Below are 23616 nucleotides of genomic sequence, written 5' to 3'. Positions count from 1 at the left end.
GGACGTAGACCAAGTGCAACACTACTTCAAATCACAAGTGAAAAAAAAAATTGTCAGCGGGTTCCTTCGCATTGCTTGACGATGATCCTAGAGCAAACAAAGGGGGCAGGGAGCAACCTGTGTGCCATGCAAATGCCCCAGGAACACACGTCAGCCCGCTGATGCCACCTCTCTCCGCCCCTGAATGTAGGGTTGCCACCTTTCGTCTTTGGGGAAACCTGAAAGGGGGCGGGCCGCGATGTTGGGGTTTATGTCGAATGACGTCGGGGAACGCGCCGGATAACATAAAGGGCAGGGTGGTGATGTTGGGGGGCGGGCCGGATAACATCGCGGGCAGGGCGGAGACGTTGGGGGCAGAACGGATGAACCCGGTGGCGGGGTGGGTGACTTAGTGGCGGGACAGATGACGTAGAGGAGGGACAGATGGCGTAAGGGTGGGACAGACGACGCGGGGGAGGGACTGATGACGTGCCGATCAGCGATTGGCTGATCAACATGTCATTCACTTCAAAGTCCTGTCCGGATTTCCAAATGTGGATATCAGGAAAGGCACTTTTAACCCAGGCAGCCCCTCCAAAAACTGGGCTGTGTGGGTGAAATCCAGAAAGGTGGCAATCCTACCCATATCTGTAATAATAAGCAAAAATGCATGTTTGCATCAATGTCCACACGCATCAAGTTTCTATGACCACCACAAGACCATACAGAAATACAGAAACCTCAAAAAGACACACTCTGCATCTAAACGCATTCTTAGCAACCATAACTCTACATACATATTGGAAACAATAAACTAGACAAAACAGAAGAAAACATGAAATGCAATATACTTTTAGCAAAAATATACCCATGAGACAGAAATATCAAGAGATAAACCCAATACAAAAATGACAATATCGAAAATTTTTGGTCATATGCAAAACAAGATGCGGATGTAGACCAAGTGCAACACTACTTTAAGTCACAAGTGAAAAAAATACTCAGCGGGTCCCTTCGCATTGCTCCACGATAATCCTAGAGCAAACGAAAGGGCCAGGGAGCAATCTGTGTGCCAAGTAAATGCCCCAGGCACACACGTCAGACCCCTGATGCCACCTCTCTCCGCCCCTGAATGTAGGGTTGCCACCTTTCATCCTTGGGGAAACCCGAAAGGGGGCGGGCCGCGATGTTGGGGTTTAGGCCGGGTGACGTCGGGGAACGCACCGGATAACATCAAGGGCAGGGTGGTGATGTTGGGGGGCAGGCCGTATGATAGCGGGGCAGGACGGTGACGTTGAGGGCAGAACGGATGAACAGGTGGCGGGGCGGGTGACTTAGTGGCGGGACAGATGACGTAGAGGAGGGACAGATGGCGTAGGGGCGGGACATATGACGTGGGGGAGGGACATATGACGTGTCGATCAGCAATTGGCTGATCAACATGTCATTCTCTTCAATGTCCTGTCCGGATTTCCAAATGTGGATATCAGGAAAGGCACTTTTAACCCAGGCAGCCCCTCCAAAAACTGGGCTGTGCGGGTGAAATCCAGAAAGGTGGCAAACCTACCCATATCTGTAATAATAAGCAAAAATGCCTGTTTGCATCTATGTCCACAGGCATCAAGTTTCTATGACCACCACAAGACCATAAAGAAATAGAGAAACCTAAAAACGACACACTACGCATCTAAACGCATTCTTAACGACCATAACTCTACATACATATTGGAAAGAAATAAACTGGACAAAAAATAAGAAAACATGAAATGCAATATACTTTTAGCAAAAATATACCCATGAGACAGAAATATCAAGAGATAAACCCAATACAAAAACGACAATATCGAAAATTTTTGGTCATATGCAAAACAAGATGCGGATGTAGACCAAGTGCAACACTACTTTAAGTCACAAGTGAAAAAAATATTCAGCGGGTCCCTTCGCATTGCTCCACGATAATCCTAGAGCAAACGAAAGGGGCGGGGAGCAACCTGTGTGTCAAGCAAATGCCCCAGGCACACACGTCAGCCACACTCTGCACCTGCAGTTTCCTTAATCCTACCTTACCACAAACACATGTGAAAGGATAATGTACTCTAATGTAAAGTGATTTGAGTACTAGAGCGAAATTTCCAAACGTGTGTTAATATTAAGGTTGATGGATCTAAAACAGCCTAATTTGTAGCTACTGTGTCACTTTTAAAGCTACCTCGGGATATCCTTTTTATTTAAGTTTTTTCATGAATTGATACATTGATACAGAAAACTCATCACAAACTAGACCAATGACATAAACACAAATCCAATTCATATTGCCATTTTTCAGCACAGACGCAGCCCTTTCGGAAAATTGTATCATAGTGCATAGTGCTGTATTTGTTTTCACACTGTTCAGCACCAAATGGGAGGGTTCTTCTGAATTTTAAGGAGAGCTGCTACATTCTGTAGCATATCAGCATAGTCTAGTTCTTTTACTTCTACATATTAATAGACAGTGGGCCAAGACCTGTGTGAGGGTCACTCTCCTCCAATGCCACCCCTACCTGCCCATGCATGCTTTTGACTAATGCTATACACATTATAGGCTGCAATACTACAAACCATTAAAAATACTATAAACTATTAAAACATATCGAAAGAAAGATATAAACACTGCAGATAAACTATATTACATCAACAGAGATGCAGAACTGCAAGATCAAACAGGGTGCAGCAGCCGCATCTACACAGTTCAGCCCTATTGTCCCCTCCATGGGTATAAATTGACTCGTAAACAAACCATAAAAGACGACAAATTTACAAATTTACTACACCTCTATGCTGTAATGCTAAATAAATATTGACTTAACATACCAACAGGCTACGCATAAAAAAACACTAAAAACAACTACATCATAAACTGAACTACTATCATAAAGTATACAATATTTGATAATATATAGACAGTGCATTGACATTACTCCCACAGCTAAAAAGAAATACAATCACATTGCAATATATTTGACATCTAAATTCTCTCTCAAGAAAGAGCAGTATCACCATTTATCGTAAGCAAAGTGCCCACTCACACTTTACCAGATTTGTATATACATCTCTAGCAATTTAGAGATAAATAGGTAAAAATATAATAAAGCATAAAAATATATCTTGCCACAGATCACTAGTTCTCTGTTCACACATATACAATTTTTAGGATCTAAAATATCAAGTTTTTAAAACAGAGTTTGCCCTATTTCCCCCATTTCAAAACTATGCCCCTAAGGCAGTGGTCCCCAACCAGTAGCTCGCGAGCAACATGTTGCTCACCAACCCCTTGGATGTTGCTCCCAGAGGCCTCAAAGCAGTTGCTTATTTTTGAAATTCTGGCTTGGAGGCAAGTTTTGGTTGCAAAAAAACCAGGTCTACTGCCAAACGGACCCTCTTTTAGGCTGCCAGTACACCTAGGGGTGACCACATAGCCAATCACAGCCCTTATTTTGCATCCCCATGGACTTTTTCATGTTTGTGTTGCTCTCCAAGTCTTTTTTACATTTAAATGTGGCTCACGAGTAAAAAAGGTTGGGGACCCCTGCCCTAAGGGAACGGAGAAACAAACAAAATTTCCTGTGTGCCAGGGGCCTAGTGTATAAGTACCTAAAATAGCCAAACAAACAAAATTTCCTGTGTGCCAGGGGCCTAGTGTATAAGTACCTAAAATAGTCATTTCTGAGTGAGCTGCCCATACTGCTTTGGGACCTGATAAAATTTTTAATAATTCCAACATACCTTGCCATGTATTTTTCTCTGGAGCTTTATCCTTTTCTTCTGGAATGAACCAGCCAGAAGAACCAGCAGCTGTAGAAAAAAAAAAAAAATTAACACAAAAAATATATATATTTTTTTACTATAAAAAGAGTAACTGCATCAGAGCATATTCCAATAACAACCAATCAAAATCTTCCTTGTAGTAGACGGATCAGAACTATTTCCATATTTTTTCGCTATGGGTAACTGCACTAGCATTTAGCCACCCTATATATATATATATATATATATATATATATATATATATATATATATATATATATATATAGATTAGGACATTTCTATTTTTTCAAGCCCACCATCAACACACACCCACTGCTGTTATAATAACCTTGCCATCACTATCTGCTGGGCTACTAGCTACAGTAATAGTGATATTCATACATATGTAAATACAATGCCAACACCCTTCATATACTCACAGATATTATTTTCTAACCAGGCATAGAAGATGGACCCATGCTACAGAATTTAGGCATGCTGGGCAACATGCTGCAAACCAGCAAATCAGCAAACCATCCTACTCATTTCTCCTGCCAACTGAAATAACTGTCATCACTATCTGCTGGGCTACTAGCTACAGTAAAAGTGATATTCATACATTTGTAAATATAATGCCAACGCCCCTACATATACGAAGAGATATTATTTCCCAACCAGGCACAGAAGATGGATCCATGCTACTTATTGTTCAATACAGAATTTAGACACGCTGGGGAACACCCTGCAAACCAGCAAACCATCCCACTGATTACTCCTGCCAACGGAAATAACTGTCATCACTATCTGCTGGGCAGGTCAGCCCAGAAATTAGGCATAATTTAGTTAAACAAAAATTTAACCTTCATGGTTATGTGTATTTTGTCAACCCCTGCTGCTAAAACTATAACAGGATACTATGTCACCTTCCTGCCATTATTGGGAATTCTATTGGAATTAAAACAATATACAAAATTATTTATTACAGAAACAAAAATCAAACAAAACTGATATTATCCATTAACAAAGAACTAAATCATTACATTAACCCATCCTACTGATTTCTCCTGCCAACGGAAATAACTGTCATCACTATCTGCTGGGCTACTAGCTACAGTAATAGTGATATTCATACATATGTAAATATAATGCCAACACCCCTACATATACTCACAGATATTATTTTCTAACAGGCATAGAAGATGGACCCATGCTACAGAATTTAGGCATGCTGGGCAACATGCTGCAAACCATCCTGATTTCTCCTGCCAACAGATATAACTGTCATCACTATCTGCTGGGCAGGTCAGCCCAGAAATTAGGCATAATTTAGTTAAACAAAAAGTTAACCTTGATGGTTATGTGTATTTTGTCAACCCTTGCTGCTATAACTGTAAAAAGCTGCTCCCCCGGTCTTTCTTACTTTTCTTTCTCACTCTCAATTGTCAGTTTCCCCACTGGGCTCCTTTTTCTTTCTCCTTACCCACCACCTTCCAGTCATCCCCTCCGCTGCCTTCATTGCTGCCATTATTGGGGTATATGCTGCTGTCTGCTTCCAACTAGTCAGACCACACAACCATGAATCCATCCTACTTATTATTCCTTAAACTAACTGTCATTGCTGTCTGCTGGGCAGCTTATCACAGAAGTTAGTTACAATTTAGTTAATCAAAAAGATAACCTTGATGATCATATATTTTCAACCCTTGCTGCAATATAACTATAAAAAGATAATATCTCACCTTCCTGCCATTATTGGGGTACATGCTGCAAGATACTAGCGAGACCACCCAACCAGCAGTTCATCCTCCTGATTCCTCCTTCCAACTGACCTAACTGTCATTGATGTGGGCGTGGCTTAAGAAAGGACTTCCTCCTTCCAACTGACCTGTCATTACTGTGGGCGTGGCTTAAGAAAGGAGGACTTCCTCCTTCCAACTGACCTAACTGTCATTGCTGTGGGCGTGGTTTTAGAAAGGAGGGCTATGTGTACAGCACATGGGCAGAGACAGTTGCACCTCAGAAAAACTGTCACCCTGCATTATTCCTTGGATCCCATGCCCAGCTTGCAGCTGTACCAGTGAATCATATTCACACATGACAAGAAACCACTTGCCTGACATATTGAGCTCACCCTGACACACACCCTACAGCTGTTATACATACCCCAATAATAACAGGGCAATTTCTAATCCATAACAACGTGCAGTCCCACTGTGGATAATGGGATCAGATTTAGTACCATGAAAGTCGCCTGAACTAAAGAAGGGAGTGCAATAGCAATATGTAAGGATATCATCACATGCACAAATGTAACACAGCTGTACTGTACCCTTCAAAACTGCCTTCAAAATTGTTAAACTTTTCTCCCCTCGACATACCTGGCTCTGCAAGTTGGCCAGACACGTTCTTCGTCAGTTGCTTGCTCCATGGACCAATAGAAAACAGGGGGTGTGGCTTCGAGTAACGCAGCACCGCCCCCTTTCACTGGTACATCAAGCCGCTGTCCCTAAATTACTCTTTCACCAGCCAGCACTTAACTATAACTTTAACTAAAGTTAACTATAACTCTCAGCTGCCTCGGCAATTCGTTTGCTGTTTTACGTACCCCCAGCAAGGGAGTAGTGACTCGTCCGACCCATTGGCATTCACTAGAAAGTCCTGAGAACTCTTAAGTGACGGTGTTGTAAATGAATATATAAAGTAAATCCGAAAGGAATTGAACCCATCAGCGTTCCCACCTCAATGAGCAAAATAAACTAACACTACAAAATACAGTGAGATAAACATTAATCTTTCTTTAAACAAGTATATTGGGCGCCCGGGATGACGACCACAAGCAGCCCTGTTCACAAAAATTATGCTTTCGAAATCTCTTGATATCGATTCCGCACCGCGATTCTCCAAACAGAAGAACCACAGTGTGCCATACACAGCACAAGCCCTTTTTACCGATTCATTGCGTTCCGCAACCACCAGGGGCAGCCACACCATCAACTACTATATGGCGACAAATATTCGGCTTATGAAAGATTTATATTTGCATATTAGTCTTTCATGGGAATGCCTAAGAATATAATATACTTTACTGTCACGAACACAACAGTAGATTACGTTGTTCTTTATTGCCAATAGTTTGCCTTATGCAAATATATGCTAAACAGAGGGATGATGGGAAGTCCGCCATTAAAAATCGCGATAAGAGGGCAGCTCTCGTAACTGCGACGTTTATTAACCTTACTTGTTCCGGTTCCCCGCTCATTGTCTGAATTGTTCGTGTTAATAAAGTTTGGAGAGCTATAGCTATGAGCGCCTGAGCGGAAAGAATGCATGACGTAACGTCCGCCGCCGGGAAAGCGATAGCGGAACCAGAAAGCAGAGAGATTGGTAAGTGAATGTTGTGTTTATTATGTATATTTGCGAATTGTACAGGATACTCCTGTGTGTAACTTCTGTGCAGCCATTTTCTTGGCGCATCACTGCTTACAGTGACCAACTGCTGGTGCGTAGCAGGTAACATAGACTAATGCTGGTCCCCGTCTCTATTAACTTGTTTAAATTCAGTGCGACTTTGATATCAATTGAACACTATACACCATATATAAGTTACTTTTATCTATAACTGTCGAAAGCACTATCTATTTGGCTGATTATATCCTCTGTCTCATTAGTTCTGACTCCAGACACAGTGTATTAGAAGCCAGCTGATTAACAGACCCGGAGGAGGACTGCCTTTCAGGATTGTGTCAGGAGTCAGAACCAGAGAGCAGGAGGGATACAAAAATACTGTAGTCACTTGCAAAAAAAAAAGAAAAAAAAACACACACACATAATCTTCTATTCTGGATGTTCTTTCTTTCTGCATTTGTGCATTCTGTGATGAGTTTGTTGAGCAACGGGACAAAAAAAAGGATATCAATTAGTCATTTTTTCCCCCTCATTTAAATGTGTGTATAATAACATCCTATTTTGGAATATTGTATTAATGACATCATTATCAGAACTTATAAAGGAGCTGCAAATGTTATCTACCCACTTAGACTATGAGCTCTACAGGGCAGGGACCTCCTTCCTACTCCCTCTCTCAACACATGGTACTTGTACACTCTATGGGGCAAATTCACTAACTTCCAGAAATTCACCAGCGGCGGCTTCGCTCACATTGCCACACTTCGTCAGGCGACAATTCCCCAGGACAACGCTAATTCACTAAAATGCAAGTTGCGTTCAGGGCACCAAACGATGGCGAAGTTGCGCTAGCGTTAATTCGGCAAGCAAAGCGAAGTTGCGCTAGCGTTGGCTAATTTGCATACGGCGGGAAGTTACATTTCAATGCAGCAAATACATTACACTACACAAGCCCAAGGAACCTTAATAAAATAAAATAAAGTTGTTATATTGCCCTACACATGAGCCCAGTGTATAGTTTATGTGCCATATGTTAGGAAATGTAGGGGGAAAGCCAGGTACCATAAAATTAAAGATCTTTTGCAGCCTATCACTCTGAAAAACTGAAAAGTCGCCAGCATTTTTTGGGACTTTTCACATTTTTTTCGAGGAAGTCCCATCTACTCTATTGCACTTTGCCTGGTCTGAGGAGAGGAAGGCAACTCTGGCGCAAGAGGTAACGTTCATTAAAATCCGCATCTTAGTGAATTTGTTTAGTTGCGTTTATTCGCCAGAGCGAAAATTCGTCTGCCGTTAGAGTGCGAATTAGCGATACAGTCTATCTCCTTCACTAGCGAATTTATGCCTGTTAGTAAATCAGTGAAGTCCCAAAATGACGTCGCGCTGGCGAATTTTCGCCAGCGTTAGGCACTTCGCCTTTCGTAAATTTGCTCCTCTGTACTTATATAGTAAATAAAGTACCCCCTCTTATAAAATATAAGGATATTATAAGTTACCGAGGAGTTTATTATTATAATACACAAGTTTCAGTGAGTCATGTGACAGAAATGACATCAGAACTCACCGTTTATAACTGATGACATCAGAAATCACCGTTTATAAGGATATAATTTACAGGATATTCATGGCTTTTGTCTATTATAGCTATATAAATTGTATTTATTATGTTACTTGTCCTCCCTGTCTGTACTTAATGTACAGGTTATGGAATCTGTTATCCAGAATGATTGGGACCTGGGGTTTTCCGGATAATAGATCTTTCTGCAATTTAGATCTTCATACCATGAGTCGACAAGAAAATCATGTAAACATGAAATAAACCCAATAGGCTAGTTTCGATTCCAATAAGTTTGGATCAAGTACAAGGTCTTGTTTTGTTAATACAGTGGAAAAACCAAATCGTTTTTAACATTTGGATTATTTGGATAAAATGGAGTCTATGGAAGACAGCCTTTCCGTAATTTGGAGCTTTCTGGATAATGGGTTTCCGGATAACTGATCCCATACCTGTACATCACTGTGTGTCCTTGCATTGTTTTAGTTATATACTAGTAACTTCCAGGTTAAATCATTTCGATAGTGTGAGTTATAGCAAGTAAATGCCAGTGTTCCTGTGGAATATACGAACAACCTCACACAATGTTGCCCAACTGATGCTGTTATTGTCTGCAGAAGGCCGGTGATCATGACGTGTGTGCTCAGCGGTTCCACCGCCGTGTGCGATGTCATTGCAGAGCTAGATACTCAACTGGCTGTAAGTAAAAAGTGTATTAGCATGTGCCACTGTATAGAGATACAGAGTATCTCTGTACCATACAGCCTTATTAACCATCTTCTGCGCTGTGCAATGATGTGTGTGTGTAGTAATACTGTATGCGTGTCTCTCAGTGCTGGTTTTTAATGTATGCACAATGAAAACCTACTCACTGGGACTCTCTTCACACTGCAGAAATTGAAGCTTACAGCTGATTAGTTGCTATGGTACAGAGGCAAGTTTGCACAGTGTTAATAAATGAGCCCCTCTGTCATTTATTGTGTTTCAGCCTGACTTTGGATATTTTCCATTGGGTATTTAGGCAGAGCAGCTATATAGTAAGTAGCACTAGGTTGTGCTTTATAGTTAGCAGAAGAGCAACAAGCAACCTTGTTAAAAATGTGTTGCTGCAGTTATTAGGTGCATAAGATATTCTCACTCCAATTATTAATATAGATGTGTTATAGATTTGTTACCCTGAAGGGATATAAAAAGTGATGAGATATTTTTTTCACCAAGTTTCATGCAAAATGCCGCCCATAGACTTTAATGATGCACTATAATGGGAGTGCTCCACCTGTAGGATTTCCACTTGTTGAAAGTGGTGGGTGCTCAACCAGAAATCCCCTTCCTTGCACGGGGACAGTAGTCAATATTAGAAAAAATCCAGAAGCACACCAAAAATTGCTGTGTGAAAATATGGGATTTATTTAGCCCATAATTCAAATGTAAGGCATCGTTTTGGACCCCTCCGGCCCCTTTATCAAGCCTACAAGCAATTATTTGGTGTGCTTCAGGATTTTTTATAATATAGACTTTAATGGGTGAAAAAAATTGTCGCCCATAGACTTCAATGCATTTCAACGAATTTTCGCCATTTCGCAAAAACGGGTCAGATTCGCCCATCACTAGATCTAAACATAAGGGAGGTTGTGTATCTCTTAATATTATGCTGTATATAGCACTGACACAATTACACAGCACTCTATGCAGAAAGTTGAAATTATGATTTGTTTCTTATAAACTGTGCATAGTGAGGCCTCTCGTCACTTGTCTCCTTTAAAGCTGTGTCTTATGAGAAATAATGTATCATTTAACTTTAAAATGTGATGTCACCATGTAGTTCCTTGACAGTATAGAAACTTTTGCCCTAGGGCTGTGTAAATTTATATGGTCATGGAGGATCTTGGTGACTTAAAATATTTTACATATATCTTACATTATTGCTGAAAATGCAGCAAATTACCAGTTACAACATAACAGACATTAAACATATGCTTCACAAATTGTACAGTAAACCTCTAAAGCCTAAAAAAATAAATTTACTGTTACACTTAAAAGTAACTGTAATAATCCGAGTTAAGGTACACCTAGTGTATTGTGAATTCCCTCAAGGAAAATTGTGGGCTGTAGCTCTTAATACTGTGCTTTTTGCATCTTGTCATGTTAGAAAGCTGTTTAATATTTACCTTAGATCTATGGCACATAAGGCATTTTGATCACTTCTATATATACAGCATAAATATATATATATATAATGAATGTAATTTGCCAACATAGGTGCTACATTGCAGTTACCCATAGCAACTGATCAATTTACAAAATAAATGCCAAAGAATTGATAATTCTGGTAAAATTTAGCATCTGTAAGTAAACCCACTATGCTTCACTTTTCATTGGTAGCAATTCAAGTGCAATTTAGCATTGCCAATTTATGTTTTTATTTAATGAGTTTTAAAAAAAAAAAGCAGTTTGCGTAAAAACCAGTGCAACACTACATTAGGTATATTTCAAAGGCATTTGTAATTGAAAGTATTAGCCTACAGCCTACACACACCCAGACAGATGACTATCCACAACAGATGCAGCTGGCCATGTCATGCCATAAAATCTTGCAAGATAAAATATTGCATTTAAAGATGCAGGACCAACAATTAAATATAAACTGGTGGAAACAAGAGGAGAAGTGTGCAGTGTATATAAAGTACTTCCAGTAAATGTTTTGAGAACAGTCGTACTGTTAAAAGTGATTATATTTACTTCTTTACACTAAACACATAAATGCAGAGGCTTTCATCCAGTGTTCAAGAAGGTACTGCTCTCTAAAGACATTTCCAGGCAATGAAAGGGTGCTGTTGATGTGGATATAAAGGTGGTTCTACATGGCTGGATTCCCTCATTTGGCAAAGTAGTCAAAATTAACATATTTGGACCTGATTTGTCAACCCACACGCTGGGCGATATTAGGATGATCCCATTGTGATCTCTGGTCCCTATGCACATGAATTAGGAAATTGAATGAAGTCTGGATCATAGTGGGTGGGTAAGTGGAGAGGATCGATTGTTTCTTTGCAAAATGTGGCCACACCTTTATTGAGCCCTTACTTTTTATTCCTGAAGATATCTAAACAATGAGTGTGACTTCCCCTTTGTATAGTAGTATGTTTTGTTTAAGCACTGTTTTGCATTAATCACTTCTCATTCAAGAGGCTTCCGTCTAAATCAAGTGCTCTTTTTTTGTAAATGACACCTTTTAACAACTCTGTATATACAGGTATGGGACTTGCCATCCAGAATGCTCAGGACCTGGGGCTTCCCAGATGACGGATCTTTCCATAATTTGGATCTTCATACCTTTAGTCTACTAGATAATCATGTTAACATTAAATCAACCTAATAGGCTGGTTTTGCTTCCAATATTGTTTAATGCTATCTTAGCTTGGATCAAGTACAAAGTACTGTTTTATTATTACAGAGAAAAAAAGGAAATCATTTTTAAATATCTGAATTATTTGGATAAAGTGAAGTATGTGGGCCTTTTTTGTAATTCAGAGCTTTCTGGATAACAGGTTTCTGGATAACATATCCTCTCTTACTATTATCAAGCAACCAATCTCACCAAATCCTAACAAATTATCATGTTCCTGCTTGTATTGTAGTGTATTTGTGTCATGACTGTTGGTAAGACCACTGCTAGGCTGGATTTAGGATATATATATATATATATATATATATATATATATATATATATATATATATATATATATATATATATATATATATATATATATATATATATATATATATATATTGTTTGTCCATATATTGCAATATATTTAAGCTGGCCAACTACGTCAAAGTCATCCCATATCTGGCCAGTCCTATGCTCAATTTTCATCTGATTCATTAAGAATTCTATGGTTTAATTATACATTTTATAAAAGGGACGAATACGTTTTACCTGCAACTTACTAGCTGCTTTCAAAGTAAAACTCCCAAACTTGGCTGCCCTTTTATTAGACACCAGTGGGATCACCTGACTATAGTTGGAGGGGGTGGGAGCTACAACATGGAGCTGGTCACTGCTCTTGTAGAACTATAACAAACAAGGGAAAGTTGTGCTCACCACTAGTTTTTAAAAACATTAGGCGGGGGTGCAATGAGGGTGTGACCACAAAATACATGTAGACAAATACAAGATTCCTCTGCACTCAACCCATTATCAATATATTTAAGACAGAGACATTTTGTGCATACTGCTACTGAAAAATGCCTTACCCTTTAAACAAAACAGGGATTGTTTGTCCATATATTGCAATATATTTAAGCTGGCCAACTACGTCAAAGTCATCCCATATCTGGCCAGTCCTATGCTCAATTTTCATCTGATTCATTAAGAATTCTATGGTTTAATTATACATTTTATAAAAGGGACGAATACGTTTTACCTGCAACTTACTAGCTGCTTTCAAAGTAAAACTCCCAATATATATATATATATATATATATATATATATATATATATATATATATATATATACACACACGTAACGTTTTGGCTAAGACAATAGCCTTTATAAAGGCTATTGTCTTAGCTGAAACATTAGTTTCTCTTTTTGCTTAATAAACTTTTTTGCTTTTATAAGACCTGAGAGTAGGAGCTTCAATCGAGCATGTACATGATTTTCATAGCTTTGCACCCAGGCAACCTACAGTCCCAGACGCACTGTGCCAGCATTGTTTGGAGCCGGCACTTCTCGTATAACAGGTGTACTGTGCCTGGGTGCTATCAGCAAGAAAAATAGATATCCATGAAAAAGACGAGCACTCTCAGGTCTTATGAAGAAATAAGGTGAAATTTTATTGAAGCAAAAAAGAAATAGCTGACGTTTTGGCTAGCCCTCTAGCCTTTCTCAAAGTGCAACACACTTTGTGGCGGGAAAACCCAGATGACGTCAGCACTTACGGTTTCCCGCCACTGGGTGATTAAATGATTGGTTTGTACTGTGTGTTTGTAAGGAAGGCTTACCTTCCACAGCATGACTGCATTTCGTCCTCCAAAGATGGTGGCGTCCCTTCCTCCCATGCAATTCTTCCTGGGCGCAGTTCTGTGATGTCATCATCTGGACGCCAGCGTAAAGATGCCAGTGCCGGATTGGACGCCAACACAGGGACGCCAGCGTGATGACGTCATCACATACATTTTTGGTGCCAATGAACGGCTATTTAAGGTGCCAGAGCACTCCAGACTTTGCCCAACAATAGGTTCCACAACGTGAGTTCCTGGGTGCGCTATACTACTTCTATTGATTCTGATCTTGACCTTGCCTGAAAACCATACATTGAACCTTTGCCGCCAGAACCGACCCTTTTGCCTTGACCTGACTTCACCTTTCTCTAAACCCCTTGGATACCTTTAACCGGTTGAACTGTGCTTCCTCCTTGGTCCGCTACTCCTGGCTGAGCCTTCGGGCCCCTTACAGTGCTGCACTTTGAGAAAGGCTAGATGGCTAGCCGAAACGTCAGCTATTTCTTTTTTGCTTCAATAAAAAAAAATGTATTGGCACTCTTTTAATTCAGCCTAGTCAAAATGTTTATTTGTGCCCAATTTGCCTTTATCCTTGGTACAAATACGCCTAATATACATGTACCTAAAATCATATGAAACCTACATCTAATTAGCTATATTATAACATTTTATAATCGTTGGGTAAACATGGCTCGCAAACATAATCGGTATCTTGTCTTAGTAATGTCGATGGGTGACTTTTAAACACTAGAACAGGTCTAGCATTTAACAACTTATAATGAGCATTAAATTGCAAAGTAAATGCAAATATCTATTTAAAGGTATTTCTGTAACTGATACATTTATATTTAGGTAAATGAGCCCTCTTATTTGTCTTGGCTGATGCATAATGACTGTAGTATAAAAAGCACTACCACCATATATTTCTTCTGTATAGGATTCCTTTTGGTTATTCTTAGTAACTGCAGTATAGGCACTCAATTGATATATAAGAGCAAATAAAGAATATTTTTTTAAGGGCTTTTTGACTTGAAGCCTACGGTTTTCTATCATATTTCACAGTTTCTAGGCCCTGGGCCTCATACCCCAAAACAACGTGCTGACGTGTCCCGATTGGGTGAACTGCGAGCAAAAGCCCTCCAGATTATGAACCAGTTTGGAGCATCCGCATTGATCAACCTGGCAAGTTTCTCCTCCTCTACCACCACTCCTACCTCAGTCGCTGTCAAGCAGGAGGCAGCCATGGCAAATAGTACTCCAGTGGGTAAAGTGCCAGTACCAACAGCTGGAGGAGGGCGTGCAAGTCCAGATGCAAATCAAGTGAGTATATTTTACAATAATTGTGTAATAACTGTGTAAGGGGTTTGCAGCACACCATGAGTTTTGAATATTTCCTAATGGTAAAAAAAACATAAAAACCATGATTGGGGAACATCAATCAACTTACTTTAGGGATCAGCTCCAAGGTTTGATGTGTGTAGGGGTCCCACATATCTGCAAGGTTAATGTTGCAAGATTATAGTAGTTTATAGATTTGTTGATGCCAATGTTTTGTGTTTTGTTTGTGCACTCATATTTTAGGAACAGGACAGAACACAGTGGAGGTATTGAAATAATTAGTTAACTCTGCATTTCTTTCCTTTGACATGTAGCACTGTTAATAGATTGTAGATCACTGTGCTTTAAAGGAACAGTTACACTAAAACTCCAATAACACTTCTATCCTGGGCAAAGTCAACTATCCAGTTGTGTACTATGTTTTAAAAAAGGCAATGTGGCGACGTTCACTTACGTGTGCGCTTCAATCTCTTGCTAGATGACTTTTCTGTCTACGATTTATTTTGCGAAGAACTGCAAGCGGTGAAGCAGTGGAATGTGAGACACGCTAACTTATTTGGCGGGTCTTCTCTGATCCTTGCAAGATTTATCGCTGAGCTGGCTGGTGTCTTCTCTGCTCACTGCTCACTGCCTTTAGAGAAATAAATGCTGCTGAGGAAATAATTCTAGACGCACACCCTATTGACCTGAACATGAATGCAGGGATACAAACAAGGGGGAGAACAATGCAGGCAAAGCCTCCCTGAAGCCAGGACAACTAACTTCCGGTTTTAAAAAGAAAGTCGGCTAGCAGGAGACTGGAGTGCGCACTTAAGTGAATGTCGCCACATTGCCTTTTCTAAAACACAGTACACAACTGGAAGTGGGATTTTATTGCATTATTTATCATGAAAGATAGTTGATTTTGTCCAGGATAGAAGTGTTATTGGAGTGGGGTAGAGTGGGGTTTTCCCATATACATTTTTAGTGTTACTGTTTGTTTAATCTATGGAGTGAGTTATAGGACATCCAACCAGGTGGACCCCTCTTTACTGCCATCTACTGCCATTTGCAATTAATTTAAATTATTTCCCTTTTAATTAAATAAGCTGCTCAACACACAGAAATAAAATGGTTTCCCTGTTTGTATAGAATCTAACAAATCCTAAACATGGGGATATTCCTTGCCACATACTATGGGACAATTAACAGTCAAAAAGTCAACCATTATTGTGAAAAGATTATCATGTAGTGACAAAAAAATACCTTTGTTTACCTCCATGGTAAACAAAACTTTCAACACCTGTATTATCTATGTACCGTTAGCAGGATTCTAGTCATAATATATAATGTAAATGTAAACATAAATATAGGATGTACAAATGTCATAATGCAAAAAAGACTTTGCCAAATGGTACAATGTATTAAATGTATAATCTGAGTGTTTGCAAATTCTTACCAGGAAATAGGTTTGATATAATATAGCATGTTATTTTTAAAAGCATTTATTGCTGCCACTTGTAGGGACTTGCCTAGTCTCTATCTGTACATGTTTGAACCAAAAAATATACCAAAGTTTTATAAGGTTTATCTTGCAAGTAAAACAAAAAAAAAGTATATAAAGGCTGTTATCCACTATCAAAAATGTTCAGTGGCTTCTGAACTACTATTCTCACATAATATGATAGCCCAGTTCCATTTAATGGGAGACCTGAAACCATCTATATAGGATGTTCCAATCGTGCCAGACAACACCATAGATAAAGTAATATTTGGTGCACTGATATAAACTTATACAGAAATTCTTAGCTGCTACATCAGATGCTTAACGCAGCCATTTTATACCATGTAAAATACTCCGTGTCTCAGACATTTGCTGCGGTCACCACCCTCCAGTATCGATCTGCCTTGGAAATTTTACACTGTAAATTCAACACCATCATCACATTTATCCATTAGGTTCTTACTAAGAAGAAGCTTCATGAACTGGTTAGAGAAGTAGATCCCAACGAACAGCTGGATGAAGATGTGGAGGAGGTAAGATATCCAAAGCTGAATGAAAGAAATCTGCCTCGTACTCAAATTCTCCTCTGAATATCAATGACTTTCCTCTGTCCACACAGATGCTTCTACAGATCGCAGATGATTTCATTGAGAGCGTGGTATCTGCAGCCTGCCAGCTTGCCCGACACCGCAAATCCAACACATTAGAAGTTAAGGATGTACAGCTCCATCTTGGTATGCTAATCATATGATATGATGCCAACTTTTCTTTTTTTAATTCCAATATGCCATCTAGATGAGCTACACGTGATCCGCTTTCTCACTGTGTATAGAAAAATCCTGTCATGAGCTAAGCAAAAAGTTCCTATGTGTTTACCTTGCAAAATGTAATGGGGAAAGCAGCAGATGCAAAGGTTTTGTTGATATTAAAGGGCAAGTCAACCCCAAACTAAAAATTTGCCTAATAAAAGAAAACATTATTCTAAGTAACTTTGCAATATATGAATTTATTTGTATATGTATTGCTATTGAAAGCAGTGTTTGTCCCTTTCTCCTCTCTGCCTTGATGGCTAAGACTGTTGATACAATGTAAGACAAGGCAGCTGATTAACAGACCTGTCTTTGCTGGGGAACCAAGACTTTCGCAACATTGTTTAAAAAGTAAAAAGCAGGAGTTAAGCAAATGCTGCTTTTAATAGCAAACATTTTTACAAATAACTTTAAAAGCACTGAAAATTTAATAATGAATGTCTAATGGAAAGTTACTTACAAGTATGTTTTCTTTTATTATTCAAATTCTTATTTTGGTGTTGACTTGCCCTTCAAGGAACGAAATTCAGGGGATAACCAGATACTTTAAGCCTTCTATACTCTTGTTGTGACACTTCAACCACCATGTACTTCTCCAAGCAACTGTTTGATGAATTTAAAAAAAATAAGCCTGTTGGGGGTCTGTGCACATCTTTATTAATATAGTAGGAAATTGAAAAAATTGGCAAACAAATGCAGAGCAATAGACATTTTTTAGTTTAGAGATTTGCTTTATTGTATAAAGATATATATATAAAAAAAAAAAAAAACACCGGCCACTGTTCATGCACTTTGAGCCCCACTCTGTCTGTTCATATTTATCATTTGCACTGATGCTGGAGCAGAACATGCACAGAATACTCTTGACTTTATTATCATGTGTATAAAAAGGGATCCTGGGGAAAAACCATCAACATGGCAGTGCAGTGTTCAGAAGGAAAGTACACTAGGTTAAAGAATAAGCAATTGTATTCACCAGAGAAGCTGCCTAGCATTGTCCATTATGCATTGTCTGTTCATGGATTTACTTTGCAAGGACTAAACTGGAGTAGTTTCAACATTTGCCTGTTTAGCTAAAAAAATAACATAACATAGATTTTTCATGATTGAAACAATAGTCAAAAAGTAATTTCAGCACAAGCCCTATCCATTGCTTTCACGCTGAACAAAGGAGTATACTGCCCCTTTGTTAATAACGATAAGGTTGCATTTATTTATGAAATGAATATACCGGTTTGTGCCACCTACTGGTGGAACCTAAGGAACACAGTGCTTATTTATATTTCATTATGAGTAGAAATAAAAGTATATTTGGTTGTTTTTTCTTTTATTATTCTTTCACCATATTCTCTTATTATAATAATGTAAAATAGACATATTTAAAACAAAAAATCCTTCCACCTTGACTGTTGTATAGCATATGATACGGACATCAAATGTGAAACTAGCCATAACCATACATACAAGTCATAGATGTTCATTTTGTCTTCTTGGTTACACAGAGAGACAGTGGAACATGTGGATTCCAGGGTTTGGTTCAGAAGAAATCCGGCCTTATAAAAAAGCTTGTACTACTGAAGCACACAAACAGGTAATCAACTATCCATTTTCTTTTAAAATACTGTCTGGAACAGTAATACCTAAAAGTGAAAGCATTTTATAGGAATGGCAATATAATTTAGTGCTGCCCTGCACTGGTAAAACTGGTGTGTTTGTGTCAGAAACACTACTATAGTTTATATAAACAAGCTGCTGTGTAGCCATGGGGGCAGCCATTCAAGCACAGGATACACAGTAGATAAACGATAAGTTCTGAAGAATCCCGTTGTATACTACAACGCGTATCTGTTATCTGCTGTGTATCCTGTGCCTTTTCAGCTTTGAATGGCTGCCCCCATGGTTACACAGCAGCTTGTATAAACATAAGATGTATGGCTGCTTCCAATAAATGTATAGTTAGACACTTAGATCTTCTTACAGTTGGGGTGCGTTTCATCTGAGATACCTTGCACTAAAGGGTTGATTAGAACTTTGGCTGGAATATTTGCAATAGACGTAAGATATATGTATCCATATTGCTTTGGGGCATTGCTGGGGTAATGTGAGCATGGCTTAAGAAAATTAAAAGGTGAGATGAGTAGAAAATTGGATACATTTTGGGGCAGATTCACTAAGGGTCGAAGGATTTAGCGCTAATCCTGCGATCGATCGATCGAAGGATTTTTCGTTCGATCGAACGATTAAATCCTTCGAATCGAACGATTCGAAGGATTTTAATCCAACGATCGAAGGAAAATCCTTCGATCAAAAAAAGGTTAGCAAACCTATGGGGACCTTCCCCATAGGCTAACATTGACTTCGGTAGGTTTTATCTGCCGAAGTAGGGGGTCGAAGTTTTTTTTAAAGGGAAAGTACTTCGACTATCGAATGGTCGAATAGTCGAACGATTTTTCGTTCGATTCGTTCGATTTCGTTCGAATTCAAAAGAATTTAACCAATTCGATGGTCGAAGTACCCAAAAAATACTTCGAAATTCGAATTTTTTTCATTCGAATCCTTCACTCGAGCTTAGTGAATCGGCCCCTTTGAGTAAGTTGGAGAGAAAAATGGTCTAAGGCTAGAGCGAGAAGAGAAACTGAAATCCGCTGGGCAATCTCAGCCCCTCACCGTGCAATGTATCCTTCTTTTGCCTCTGGAACCTTTGTGTCTGCTCCGGCCCAAACTCTCTCGTGGATTTTGGCACAAAATGCAAAGTGTCGCATTTCTTTGCCAAAATCATTTGAGTGTGATCGAGCAGGAACCAACAAAAGGATACTGGTCACATAAAAAGAAGGAAGATGCTGCTCATGGTGAGGGGTTAAAGTTGGCCTTTGAATTTCAGCAGGCTGATTTCGTCCTAGCCTAATAGGTAGTAAAAAGAAAATCATTATCCATCCATTCTGGTAGAACGTCAGTGGTGGCTGTAAATATGACTTGTGTTTCAGAAAATAGGAACTTTCATTGTCCTTTAAACAATATCAGTTCAGCTGCAGTTAAATTAGTTTTTTTAATTTTTTTTTCACTTTCAATTTGCTCTGCCGATTTTTATGTTTTACCTGCCCACTTACCATCCCCTCCTCATCCTTTTTTTTTTTTTCTTGTGTTTTTCCAACAGAGAATGGCTTTAATTAAGAAAACGCAAAAGAAATAAAATCTATTTGTGACTTTGGACTTCTGCAGTCCCTTTGCATTCTGATCTTGACACCTTCAAACTGCCACAGATGAGTGCGGAGGCAACCTCTTCAGAGAAGAGCCTAATTTAGGGGACAGAAATTCTACAACCCTCTGGCTGGGAAAGGGTTAAACGATCCCCTGACTACCTTTTGTATATACATAGGATTGTTTGTTTAATTAAACATGGCTGACATAATTGCTGTGGCTACTGACTCTGTTTGTCCATCCATAATATCAGTCCAGGTTAAAGCAGCAAAGAGTATGATAGTGCTGATAGTGCTCCTGTAGTGAGAATAAAAGTGTAATAGAAATGCAAAGTTGCTATATAGGCATAATCAACCTTGTTTTCAACATGTGCACTTTGTTTCTTGCTTTTTCTGCATTTCTTCATTTGTACAGTAGGCCCTGCTACACTCCTCTGCTGATGCCTGGGTCTGTGAGCGAGCAGCTCTGAGCAGTTCTCTGCACAAAAGTGAAAGTGCCGCAGACACATTACTGCCTGTTTGGGCAGAGGTTTCTAAATAAGGAGCCCCCAGATTTTCTGCTAGTCTCTGTGCCTCCTCCTGGGTTACTATCCGTTTCTGCTTCAGGTCATTCTTTGCTCCAAGCAGCATGAAGACCATTGGTTTGGCTTGGGTTCGCTCAGATACCTCCTTGTGCCATTCAGTGACATTATCAAAAGATTGCCGTGTGGTGAGATCAAAGAGAAGGAGAACCCCAGCAGCATTTCTGTAGTAGGAACGTGTCACAGCTCTGTAGGCAAAGAGAAAAAGAATCAACTGGAAGCTATTTCACATACAGGAAGAGAGCAGTGCACAGAACATAGTCTGTTGCAGTCACTCAGGGAACTGGAAAATTGGGTTCCAATTAATGACAAAAAGTTCCTTCAAATGCAAAAGTGCACATCTCCCCCAATTCCCGTTACCCCTCCTGACAGCTAATGTTTGTTTCACCAATAATAATGAGGCATCTCAGAAGTTAATAAAGGTGCAGGTCATCTTCACAAAACATATTTTCTAATAGTACACCACAAATAATTAATCGTAATTGTTTTCCCAGAGCACTGCCAGGAACCAATTCAACAATTGTTGCTCTGTTACAGGCATAAACAAAGTTGAGGGTGCAGTTAAAGGGGTTAACCTTCAAGTTAACTTTTAGTATGTTATAGAATAGCAAATTCTAAGCAACTTTTCAATTGGTCTTCATTATTTATTTTTTTTATAGTTTTTTGATTATTTGCCTTCTTTGGACTCTTTCCAGATTTCAAATGGGGGTGTCCCTGACCCCATCTAAAAACAAATGCTCTGTAAGGCCACAAATGTATTGTTATTGCTACTTTTTATTAATTATCTTTTAGACCTCTCCAATTCATATTCCAGTCTATTTTTCAAATCAGTGCATGGTTGCTAGGGTAATTTGGAACCCAGCAACCAGACTGCTGAAAATGCAAACCGGAGAACTGCTGAATTAAAAGCTAAATAAGTCAAAAACCTTTAATAATAAAAAATGAAAACTAACTGTAAATTTTATAACATCATACTAAAAGTTAGCAGATATTGCTCATAAGCTATATAGTGAACAGTTAGAAGGAAATGAGTCCGATTCTGCTGTGTCCAGATGAATATGGGAAAATTTGGAGGTTTGCTCCAAGCCCGCAGGTTGCAGAGGTGCAGGGGATACATATTTTCCTGTTGTAACTTGACAAATAGAAGATAGGAAAGTTGTAGTTAGCTGAAAAGACTTGCACAGGGACTAGAGGCCCATAAATAATAATGTATATGGTATTAGCTACAGTGTATCAGCTTGTACAGCATTCGTACCTGGTATTCTGATTTCACCGGATCAGAGTATACTGTAATGTTTTATGTTTAATTTACTGTACATAAGTACACAAATATCCCACAACAATGTTGTGTTATAGTATACGAGTGTTTCTAAACAACCCCCCTTCCAATCTCATGCACCAATCTCATGCACCCATCTCACCTATATCGCTCTTGCCCTGCAGTGTCCCAGAACTGCAGTCTGACTTTGACACCAGGCTCTGGCTCTTCTTCCTGGCAGCAGAAATCAACTCCTACTGTCTCTGTTGTTGTGTCTGTGAACTGTCCATCTGTGTAACGATGGAGTAGAGAAGTCTTACCCACTCCTGAGTCTCCCAACAAAAGTACTCGAAACTGAAAGTCCCAGGCACATGCCATGCTGAGACAAAAACGTGATCTGCAGACTATGTAAATCACAGTGGCTTGCAGAAGCCTGAACGGTTCATTCTGTCTTCACTCACTTACTGCGTTTACAGTATATCCAGTTAACAGACTCTGTTTCATGTTTCTTCTTGTCTTCCACATTCTTGTTTCTTTCTGCCATGTCTGGACAAGAAACTCACACTGCAGAAATATTTTCCTCTTCTCTTCCGAATCATGTTACTTCCGCTTTTTCTTTTTGCTTGCATCTTATTGGTTAAAGAGGCATGACGAAAAAACACCTTTGCCTCTGTAAATTTAGTGTTTTATTACAAAAAGTAGTTTATGTTGCTTTCTACCCTTATTCCACTTGTTGGAGAGGGGCCTCTAGCTATCTCCCACTAACCCATCATACCGGTTGCGGTTTTTGCTCCTCCTATTGAGCCATTCCATGAAAACCTATAAAATAAGAGCAAAGAAGATACAATGGAACTGACCTACCAATTTCCAAAACTGTTCTTAGCGCGACTAGATTCGGTAGTCTCATTCACAATATGCCCTTACACAGCTCTGGGGCATCTAGCACACCTGATCTCTAAGGCTGAAAAACTTTACTGTCCTAAACAGTCCTAGCAGAACAATGATCTCTGTAGGAGACAATACCCATATAAATGGAATATAATGCCAGCTCTAGCCCTCGGGAGAAATCTGAGCCCTAATGCTCTGCATTTGAGCCCTAACATTCACTACTTGTTTGTTCTAACCCCTCCAAAAATGTGATTAAATTAAGGAGCCTGTTGAGAAGCTTAATTTGGAAAACAATAAGCTAATGGATATGGAATTATGGGTTTCCTTTA

General features: G+C 39.3%; 2 protein-coding genes and 1 non-coding gene across 5 annotated transcripts; 1 reads left to right on the top strand and 2 right to left on the bottom strand.

The window, feature by feature from the left end:
• Positions 1-6575: 6575 nt before the first annotated feature.
• Positions 6576-6712, bottom strand: LOC121400823. The gene has a single exon (XR_005965953.1). It is a non-coding gene; the product is annotated as a U11 spliceosomal RNA (small nuclear RNA).
• Positions 6713-6992: 280 nt separating this feature from the next.
• taf12.S (TATA-box binding protein associated factor 12 S homeolog) lies at positions 6993-20772 on the top strand. Of its 3 annotated transcripts, none has more exons than XM_018249459.2 (7): positions 7014-7149; positions 9343-9424; positions 14796-15053; positions 17010-17087; positions 17174-17288; positions 18866-18954; positions 20518-20772. In XM_018249459.2, exons 2-7 carry the CDS (start codon positions 9356-9358, stop codon positions 20551-20553), a joined length of 645 nt encoding a protein of 214 aa, XP_018104948.1. In that variant the 5' UTR covers positions 7014-7149; positions 9343-9355; the 3' UTR covers positions 20554-20772. The 3 variants fall into 3 exon arrangements, with proteins under 3 accessions (XP_018104950.1, XP_018104948.1, XP_018104949.1); XM_018249460.2 differs by lacking the exon at positions 7014-7149 and adding an exon at positions 8346-8386; XM_018249461.2 differs by lacking the exon at positions 9343-9424 and having other exon boundaries at positions 6993-7149.
• On the bottom strand, positions 20568-23274 carry LOC108709529 (ras-related protein Rab-39B). The gene is made up of 2 exons (XM_018249463.2): positions 22563-23274; positions 20568-21329 (listed from the first exon to the last, which is right to left on the bottom strand). The coding sequence occupies exons 1-2, from the start codon at positions 22775-22777 to the stop codon at positions 20924-20926; spliced, it is 621 nt and encodes a 206-aa protein (XP_018104952.1). The 5' UTR covers positions 22778-23274; the 3' UTR covers positions 20568-20923.
• Positions 23275-23616: the final 342 nt, after the last annotated feature.

The sequence above is a fragment of the Xenopus laevis genome, chromosome 2S (assembly GCF_017654675.1).
Source record: "Xenopus laevis strain J_2021 chromosome 2S, Xenopus_laevis_v10.1, whole genome shotgun sequence".
In the NCBI taxonomy this organism is placed as follows: Eukaryota; Metazoa; Chordata; class Amphibia; order Anura; family Pipidae; genus Xenopus; species Xenopus laevis.
The sequence above is the reverse complement of the archived record's forward strand: the minus strand, read 5'-3'. Positions and strand labels throughout refer to the sequence as shown.

What these genes read in the sequence shown, in the direction of transcription:
- taf12.S (XM_018249459.2), top strand. Translation starts at nt 9,356, where the DNA reads ATGACGTGTGTGCTCAGCGGTTCCACCGCCGTGTGCGATGTCATTGCA. An exon ending in AGCTAGATACTCAACTGGCT is followed by an intron (nt 9,425 to 14,795) that starts GTAAGTAAAAAG and finishes CATATTTCACAG; the next exon opens with TTTCTAGGCCCTGGGCCTCA. An exon ending in TGGATGAAGATGTGGAGGAG is followed by an intron (nt 17,088 to 17,173) that starts GTAAGATATCCA and finishes CTGTCCACACAG; the next exon opens with ATGCTTCTACAGATCGCAGA.
- LOC108709529 (XM_018249463.2), bottom strand. Translation starts at nt 22,777, where the DNA reads ATGGCATGTGCCTGGGACTTTCAGTTTCGAGTACTTTTGTTGGGAGAC. An exon ending in GCAGGGCAAGAGCGATATAG is followed by an intron (nt 21,330 to 22,562) that starts GTGAGATGGGTG and finishes CTTTGCCTACAG; the next exon opens with AGCTGTGACACGTTCCTACT.